This window comes from Phytophthora parasitica (assembly GCF_000247585.1).
Source record: "Phytophthora parasitica INRA-310 unplaced genomic scaffold supercont2.1, whole genome shotgun sequence".
Taxonomy (NCBI): domain Eukaryota; phylum Oomycota; class Peronosporomycetes; order Peronosporales; family Peronosporaceae; genus Phytophthora; species Phytophthora nicotianae.
The window spans coordinates 143583-153059 of NW_008634126.1; the positions used below are offsets into that span (position 1 = coordinate 143583).

At 48.9% G+C, this 9477-nt stretch overlaps 3 protein-coding genes across 3 annotated transcripts; 1 reads left to right on the top strand and 2 right to left on the bottom strand.

Moving 5' to 3' along the window:
* Positions 1-1810: 1810 nt before the first annotated feature.
* On the bottom strand, positions 1811-2014 carry PPTG_20632 (hypothetical protein; the record flags this gene model as incomplete). The annotated part of the gene is made up of 1 exon (XM_008892829.1): positions 1811-2014. One exon carries the CDS (start codon positions 2012-2014, stop codon positions 1811-1813), a length of 204 nt encoding a protein of 67 aa, XP_008891077.1.
* A 562-nt stretch (positions 2015-2576) lies between these two features.
* PPTG_20633 (hypothetical protein) lies at positions 2577-3076 on the bottom strand (the record flags this gene model as incomplete). Its single annotated transcript, XM_008892830.1, has 2 exons — positions 2577-2907; positions 3003-3076. 2 exons carry the CDS (start codon positions 3074-3076, stop codon positions 2577-2579), a joined length of 405 nt encoding a protein of 134 aa, XP_008891078.1.
* A 3472-nt stretch (positions 3077-6548) lies between these two features.
* Positions 6549-8268, top strand: PPTG_00019 (hypothetical protein). Its single transcript, XM_008891389.1, has one exon. It carries the CDS (start codon positions 6636-6638, stop codon positions 8178-8180), a length of 1545 nt encoding a protein of 514 aa, XP_008889637.1. The 5' UTR covers positions 6549-6635; the 3' UTR covers positions 8181-8268.
* Positions 8269-9477: the final 1209 nt, after the last annotated feature.

The window sequence follows — 9477 nt, forward strand, 5'->3', positions numbered from 1 at the left end:
CCGAAATTGAAAACTATATTTGCTGTAGCTCTCGTCGGCAACGCCAAAAATTGGATTTACCGTTGCCGACGGTTCGTTCTATTTTTTGCAACAAGTAGCTTTTTTTGTGAGGGCCCTCCCAGCTGGAGGGTCCTCCTTAGTTTTCCCCCTAGCGGTCCAATACCTTCTGCCCATCCTATGATGTCCTTTCTATCCCCTCTGTAGCCTGGTCGCGTGGTACTTACTGTGGGTATAAATCAGTTGATGTGTCAACAGTGGATCGTATCCTTGAGGGCCGATCGCGTATCGAAATGATTGCTCCATGTCGATTTACTCCGATGATTGCGTAATTTTCATCGATGATGATGATGTAATCACTGACGCACCGTCGTCGACCAGGAGTCTCAGGGCTGGATCGGGTCACTTCCCATCAATCAGATTCTTGTTCGCAAAAGCCAACTGGCGCTTCCCCCCCCCCCCATATATATATACACACTCGCCCTCCCCCATTTGCAGGCCCAACCCTTTGGTTCCAGCAAGGTACCTCAGTACTCGCTTCCAGTCCGACACTGTGTCGTTGTGGTTCATAAGGCGTTGAAATTCACGCACGTCAGCGCCTAATAAGCCCCACTGATAATGTCAGACCTCGTGCAGCGCGCGACCCACAGTAAACTCTCCAATGGTTGAAATTGCTTCACAGCAATCGCATCCTCAGTACCTCTCACGGGCAAGATCTTCTATTCTCAAGCCTCGCGCTCATTGCACTTCTCATCTTTTGGTGCACGCATCTTGTGTGCACACTTCATTTCATACCCCTTGAGAAACGCTTCTATCGTCATCTTCGTCCACAAACATCGTCATACCAAATACACACACCTAGAAATTTGGTCGCTTTGCCCAAGTCCTTCGCACACAGGTCCGGCAAATCACCGAAGAACGCATATAATCCGGTCTGCTCCATCCCATTGACGAGCAGATCGTCAATGTACAAACCAACCGCCTGTATTTTGGCTCCATCACGTCGGCAGTATACACCCGTGTCCGTCATGTTCTGCGCAAAGCCAACGTCGTTGCGCTTGCGGTGCAGCAGCTTGCTCCATAGCATACCCGCCTGTTTCAGGTCATACAAAATCTTCTAAAATCTAGCTCCACCTCGTCACCCTTACCAATGCCCAGTTACTTGATCATTTTTCTGTGATCTCCATACCCTGTTGGATGTGCATACAGATGTCCAGGTCCTTTCGCTTCTCAGCTTTGACATATACGTTGGGCTCGTCACCGTAGATTCCCCGCGCGCCCCATTTCCTCGCCAACACTACGGTAAGCTTGACATTGGACAAGTCGATCCTCACCGCGACCGTCACACTGTAGTTTACGTCGAATATGTAAAAGTTGCCACAAGCAACGAGCCGCTCGTTGATCGGGGATCGATAGTGCCCTCAGCAATACGTTTGGTATTAAAGACCCACTTCCCTGCAAGGTGCGCGTCCCTGTCGGCAAACGCACGATTTTCCAGATGTCCAGCTTAATAAATCGTTCCTGCTCCTCAATTCTTTTGGGTCTGCTTGCTCCCACCGCCTCGCGATAGTTTTTCGGATCCACTTCAACCGCAACGACGTCCGATCTAGTCTCTTCTGCTGTCTACCAGCTACGTTTCCTCCATCCGACTTCCGTCCAACTGACGCACCACCGGATACTTTCTCGTCCAATATTTCTTTTTAATTCTTGCTTGCTGATTCTTGCGTTAACTCGCGGTTTCTGCATCAGTATCCAACCCTTAACCGTGTTTCGCCACTCTCGCTTCACAGCACCATCACTGTTCGTAGCCGTCTCACATGCACGACTCGTTGTGCGCTCGACAGGCAAAGGTCATTCCCTTCCGTAAACGGTTGTTCTGTGTCTTCGGTCTTGGCCGTTCATCTTCCAGGTAACGTCCGTCCTCACTCTGCTCTTTTTTTAGTGTCTTAACATGCTGCACCGTCACCACGACCTCACGCTTAGGCAGGTACACTCTGAATCCTTTCGTCTCCTTCATCGCACCGACGATCATTCCTTAATGCGCTCGTTACACAACGTGTGTTCTTACGTGGTCCTCTATAGACTGTGCACGGTGAGCCCAAGACCACGATCTTGCTCACCGACAGGGTATTCTTCCTCTCCTCAACATCTTCATTGGAGATGCACGCTCTTGTTTGGCACTTGCCCGCGATCGCTTCAGTATGTAGGTCGTGTATTGGGCTGCGTCCCGCGAAATACGTAGTGACATCCACAAGCAAACACCACGCATCTGACCATATTCATTATGTTCCAAATCATTCGCTTTGCTTTCCCGCCCCTTGCTTGGTTTCGAGTATCGCTACTTTGGCGTGCGACGCTAGTGCTCTTTCCAGACAATTACACATCACCGAAGTCCGTGCGCAACACATGGATCCTACAACTGAATTTGTTTTCGATGAGCGCCAGGAAGTACTCAAAATTCCTCGTCTCCACGTTCTTAGTTCGCTCGAAAGACGCTACGGTAATTCGTTTAATGGACCACCATATTAATATCCACTGCTCAGTTGGTCTCTCAGTGTCATGGACCCCTTGCGATCTGATCATATCATGCCAGCAAAGCGATCTATTGCCGCATATTCACCGGGGTTTCCCGAACTGTTTGCACTTTGTTTGCTTACCTTCCACGCAAAGCAAACAATATACTTGTCTTTGACTCGTAAACACAATCCCATGCTCGGATCCAATGCGAGTTTGTCCCCAGTATCGTAGCTCAGGTGACCAAGTCTACGGTGGAGGTTCTCCAACGTGCCTCGCTGTATGTCCGTCGTCTCTTCGGCGGGCCATTCGGCATCCTCAGCCAGAGCCGCCGTAACCACTTCCGATTCTGCCGCCTCTTGATGCACCCTACCGCCAGCATGTTCCTCTGTAATTCTACGCCGACCCCGGTACGCACTCGGCGTTAAACTTCTCCGTTGACTTCAGCTTTTGTTTACCGCCGCACGCGGTGACCATGAGTTCCAGCTCACCCCCTCGTGACCTTCAGCGCCGCGTCGTTCAGCTGGGCACACTTGTTCTCGCATTTCCGACCTCTTTCAGCCATGACACGTTGCTCACTGGGGGATCCACATCTCGCCCATCGGACCCGACGTCTCCTTCACGGCGAGCGTAAGGTCAGACACGCTGTCGAGTCCCCGGACTCGGTTTGCACACTTAGCCCGCAGATGTTCCAACTTACCGTGTTGATGACACTCACGCATTTCCACAAAACGTCGGACTCCTTCACTCTATCTTCACTGAGTATACTGGATCAGGTTTGAACTACACAGGGGCATATCCAGCTTCTTTCTTCCGGATCGTTGAGAGCTTGTCGAGGCTGCCGTACCGATTACACGGAAACAAATTCGAGAGCGTAAGCCTTCTGTGGTCAGTAAGGGCGTGACTTCCACCGCGTTGACAGTGATAAGCTCTTCGATGCATAGCAGACACATATCTTGACAACAACATAACATGTTGAAGAAAAAATGGTTCACAGTATTATCCAGACTGTCGAGCCTGTATTAAACGTCCAGTCTGTCAAGCGTTCCAAGGTGTACGAACAGGTGGAATCTGCTAACATTTTAACCTAACCTACCCACAAACTCTATACGCGGTGGTTTCAAATCAGAGTTGGGCTATCCACCCAACACGCTATAACAAAAAAAAGATGTGCGCGGAGCGTAAGTTTTGTGGCTTTAAGATCGAGAGTCCTGGTCGTTACCGTCGGGCACACCTATCCATTATCAGATACATCGAGGATAAAGAATCGTAATTGGTATTACCGCGATATTGCAATGACATTATATCCAATCTCAGCTGCGCAAAGCCGCGAATTACTGTCGAACCGGTCAGCCATCTACTTGAAAAAAAAAACGCGTACATATCTTCCCAGGCCATACACGTTTGACCAAGAAACTCGCCAACTAGAACACGATCCACCGAAGTTGTCCTATTGCCGGCAATGTTGTCGCAATTGAAGGGATCATCGCTGTTACTGTTGCTTTGGCTGAAAAATCGAAAGACACGTGGTAGCTACCTTCTCCCTACACACTAAAGGATTTGAGCCGGTTCAGTTCCTATTTCAGGATTTGATCCGACCTCTTTAGCAGAATGCGCGGAGTATTCTCTACGGAGGATGCCCCACAATACGGCCCGGCGTAGTTTCAGGTGAGTGACTGGAGGGATAGGTGGCGAAGTCCGAATTTTTGGTCTTGACACGAGCGACAACACCAACGTTCTCGTGAAAGATACATCGCTTGAATATTCGCCCCGAATGGCGAATAGGGTGTTCAATGATTTGAATTGCTGTGCTGCGAATTGTTTTGTGACTTATTGACAAAAGGGACAGGAGCTTTTCGATCATCGTAAACTGATAAATAATACGATCTATGTGAACACCAGGCTGTTGCCCTCTTGGACTTCCTCACTGCCCAGAGGTTTGCTATTACTGAACCTCGGTCGGTATATATACACATCCCTCAGAGTGCCTTCGTTTACCTGATCATTCCGCTTGAACTTCATATAGATATACCAGCTCTGGCCTGCTTGGTCAAGCAGCGCCTCCAAGATGGTTAATTAGATGAGGCAGCGCCCAACTGCATCAGCTGATTAACATTTACAGATATACACCTATCGACGCGTTCGGTCTATAAGGAGAGGAATACATACTAGTCTTGAATTAACAGTAAATAGAGGGTACATTTTGTAATGATGCCAATTGCGATTTAGACGAAAGCGGAAATGTATGCCGTAAAATGACTTGATGCAAATAGTTTGTTGTAGAAATGGACAATACGCTTTTTACCTTTGATTGTTTTTTTTTCGATTTTACTTGAATCAAAAAATCATTCTAAAATTAATTTATATTCAAGCAGAATTATTGGTCGAGTGAGCGTCTATAGCAATTGTCAAAATTTTGTCGATCCGGTGTGAAATTGTTGTTCATCTATTTGCTTCTAATAAAACAAATAAAACAGTACATTATCGTCGTCTGTTCCGACTTATCAGCTTTTATTAAAAAAAAACACTTTGCTACTACTATCAGCTTTTATTTAAAAAAAAAAAACTGACACAAACAGGTAAACTGAATTTAAGGTAGGCTTGCCGACTTGATCAGCTGAAGTTTAGATACTGTAGCTAATCTAAATGTAACTGGAATCCAAGTTATAAGTATGCTGTTAGGCCTACATTGCAGGATCTAAGATGTAAGGTCACCATGTTAAATCCACAGGTACATGTATGACTTCACATTAAATATTAGCCAAAAGATAACTCAAGGCTGGCAGGAAAATAATTGCCGAAGTGCCGAGTTGTCGTGATCTGCAGCACCATTGCAATTCCCTTTGGCATCGCGTGTTGTACAGCCTGCACTACAAGGTACATGTAGAGCACGATTCTTTGGTGCCTGGTCAGGACATTCATATCCAGGATGTCTACAACTGTGTATACATCACATAATGTAGTGTGCGTTTGGTATACATGTATGTAAAAAGGTGTACATGCACATAAATGCACGTTGTCGTACGCGCTCACCCTTTTTAGGCTTCGCTGTCACGTAATACAATATGTCCGTGCTGTGCACCAAAAATTAATTCATTTACTAAAAATAATTATTAACACGAGCAGAAACCAGTTCCTTTCCGGTGACGCGATGCTCGTCGTGACAATATGGAATGGGATCGCAGCAAGGTATCCTCGTATACACATTCTAGTCGCGGACCGGATATGGGGATGCTTCTCCGGGGAGTTCCCATACTATGGATACTATGGAGTGAACTCGGGTTCCGGGAAATCGCAGTTTGAGCTCATGTACAATAGTGTACAGTATGATACAGTGTGTATCATGCACCGGAACCCTGCGAATTGCTGCACAGGGGATGGGCGGCGCTCCGTCTCGGGTGAAATGGTGCCGCGCATCCTTCCTCCTTCAGTTATTTTTAATAACATGCGAGGTGGCAGGCCCATCTAGGGCGGCTGTATTAATACATGCGCCCATCGCCTTTGTGTACGGAACAGTTGGAACTGTTTAATGCCTTAAGGTATTAAACTGTAAGATCAGACCTATTCTTGATTAAATATTTTAATACACGTCTTGAAATACTTCATGAAATACATACAAACGCACATCCGGATGAACTGTACGGGTTTTCACTGCTTTGCCTGCATGTGGTGCTCCGTATCTTCGTCAGCAAGTCTCTGCTCTGCTCTGCTGCAACAGCAACTTGTTGCAGCAGGGACATGAGTTTTGTAGCGAAGAAACTCAGCCGCTTCTAATCCCTAGCACTGGTGCAGCCAAGTTAAGCCGATAATGGTGCACTCTTGCACAGCGAAGTAACTGCTTTGCACGAATACTTGCATCCAGTATGCTTGCTACAACAAAAGAGCCGTCAAGCGCATCGACTCTGTTCGGGAAAGCTCAACCAATGTCCTGCGCGAGAAAGGCAAGTCTGCAGCGGCGGACCCGAAGAGAGAAATGGTTGAATCGCTCTTCGTTTTGGTCACCTCGCGAGCTCGCTTAGCTCACTCACTTTGGAATATTTCTTCTCGCGGAGAAGTCCAGCAAGCACAAGCAACACTTTCGCATCGCCCCGCTCGACCTTCTCCTTCGTCTCGTTCATTCTACAATGTCGACATCCAACGGCAAGTCGGCTTTCTTCACCATGGAAGACGCCAAGGCGTCTTTCAACCTCTTCTGCTGCGTCTGTGGTATCGGTTCACTGGCCATGCCTTCCAACTACGCCCGCGCCGGCCCGTTTTACGCGTCGGTTGCCTTAGCGTTCATGATCTTCGCCAACACCTACGCAACTCTCAAGTTGTCCAAGGTGATGCTGGTGGCGCCGTCGTCTGTGAAGACGTACGGTGACCTGGGCGAGTGGGCTCTGGGCAAGTGGGGCCGCTTCTTCACGGTGGTTTCTCAGATGGGTGTGTGTCTGCTGGTGCCGTGCGCCTTCCTGGTGCTAGGCAGCACTCTGCTGGACGTGCTGTTCCCTGACTCGTTCAGCCAGACTGTCTGGATCATCTTCATGGCGCTCATGGTGGTGCCAGTGTGCCTCATCCCAACGCTGAAGGAGAGTGCTGGTATGGCGTTCGCCGGTTGCATGGGCACGATCGTCGCCGACATCATCGCCGTTATTGTGCTGCAGTGGAACATGCGCGGCCACGGCTCCATCCCGTCGCCCGATATCACGGCTCACCAGGTTTTGACCTGCTTCGGTAACCTTGCTCTGGCGTACGGTGCTGCTATTGTGGTGCCCGACCTGCAGCGCGAGCACTCGGAGCCGCAGCGCATGCCTCGTGTGGTGGTGATCACGATCTTGTTTATTTCGGGCTTCTTCGTGGCGATCGCCCTTGCTGGTTACACGGCCGGCGGCTGCCAGCTCTCCGGCAACATCCTGTACTCGATCGTGAGTACGTCGGACCCGCTTGGCTTGGCCCCTCTGGGCTTCACCGCCGACCGTGGTGCCGTGGTGATGGCCTACCTGTTCATGCAAATGCACATTTCGATCGCTTTCTCGACCCTGATGATGCCCCCGTTCTTCATGGCTGAGCGTCTGGTTCTGGGAATGCACCAGAGCCCCGAGATCGTCCGCTTCAACGGTGAGCACGACCAGGCCAACGTGGACCTTGACATGGAGATCCAGGAGAAGCGTTCGTACATGCAGAGCTCGACCCCCATGGACCCGGCTAACCGTCAGGTGTCTGCTTCGAGCCTGGTTGAGAAGGCGGAGGGCCGTATGTCGCACCTGCGCGTCGCTCTGGAGTTCGGCGAGGAGATCACGGAGGAGCAGCTCAACGAGCCGTACCGCAAGAACCCTCTGCGCTACATGGCTCTTCGCATTTGCATCATTGCGATCTTGGTGGTTATTGCCGTGCTCGCGCGCAAGCGTTTCCTCGACCTGCAGGACTTCACGGGTGCTACTGCCCACACGACGAGCTGTCTGTTGATGCCGCTGATCATCTACATGCGCGTGTCCTGGAAGAGCATGACGATCTTCGACAAGGGCGCGTCGATTATCTGTATTGTGGTGTGTGCCTTCACGGGTTGCTATGTCATGATCCACGCTGGTGAGCACCTGTTCGCGCCGTCGGATGATGACACCCTGTTCCCGTACTGTGAGGAGGAGTTCATGAATGAGCCGTACTACATCCGCAACAACAGCACCAACTAAGCCGAAACCGAGCCGCAGCAGCGTTTGAAGCAGCGCAGCTTGGTAGTATCGATATATCATAGTTTTTGTGGTATTCTAATACCTTAAAAGGAAATACATTGCCTTGTGTTGTATTCGGAATTCTGTTTAGTCTTCTTGTTGTTTGTTTTCAACTCTGAGTCCCAAAAAACCATCGGGAGACTCGGATACTACTGTCGTAGTACTAGTACAAGAAAGAGAAAAGCGTACTAGTAGTAAGAAAGCTTCTTTATTCGACTGGTAATGCAGGTGGACGGTGGTCGAGCATTGCTTCATGACGTCTTAGGCTACAAATGCGTGTCATCACTTTAGCCAGCAAAAACGATCGTAGCTATCTAGGATATCACTGATATTTCCCAGGGTTTCTGACAGGAAGCCCAACGAAATTCGTTAGGAATCGCGTTGTTGTGGATATTGCCGAAGCGGGAGTTCCCTACGACGCGCGACTTTGTTGAAGTTGTAGTTTTTTTTTAAAGAAGATCGCGCGGCGTGTGAATCCGACCGGAAGAATCGGGATCCTGATAATTAGCGCAGCGTCGCAACCCGTGAGTTAACACTGCACATAGGCTACGTTGTAGCAGCAGAGCGCTGCTTCGTTGCTTCGGTAGGACTACCGGATCGCGTTGACGTTGGCACTGTGCAGCACAGCATGATAGCGAAAAGCATTTAATGCCGACTCGAATCTCAACCTATAAGCATCCTTTTGAACATGACTCAATACATATACAATACCGCGCGCGAGGAGGAGCTCTGAAATTTTCGATGACACTCTCTAGCGCTTTGCAAGTGGTAGACCATGTTTTCGCTCGTGTCAGTAACACGGTGGGACCACCTCGTAGAAGGAGGAACGCTGTATTTCGTCGATTTTTCAAACGTGGATCTCGTCATGTAGCAGAAGCATCAACAACAAAACGTCTATTCAGTTACTTTTGCAAACTTATCTGGTTGTAATGATATAATTCCTGAGAGCTAAATGACGACAATCGAGGGAGTTTCAGTGAAATTTTGGTTTAATTATAATAGCGGTACTAGTATTCTATTCTTGATTTTAATTGTTCTCGTCGCTGTATCATGGTGATCAGGAATGACCCTAGGCGGCATGCCCGATTGCCACTGGCGAGCTTACACGGTTTTGGTGAGTTGGACTAGCATGCAAACCGAGATACTCTTAGGCGAGAGCCAGTGCTCCCGATTATGGCATTGTTATTTATCGGAAGCTTCGACGTCGGATAAATGATGACATCGTGTAGCTAGTAGTGCTTCATAAATTATGTCATAA

Bases quoted from the DNA above. Each gene is read 5' to 3' on its own strand.
- PPTG_00019 (XM_008891389.1), top strand. From the start codon at position 6,636: ATGTCGACATCCAACGGCAAGTCGGCTTTCTTCACCATGGAAGACGCC.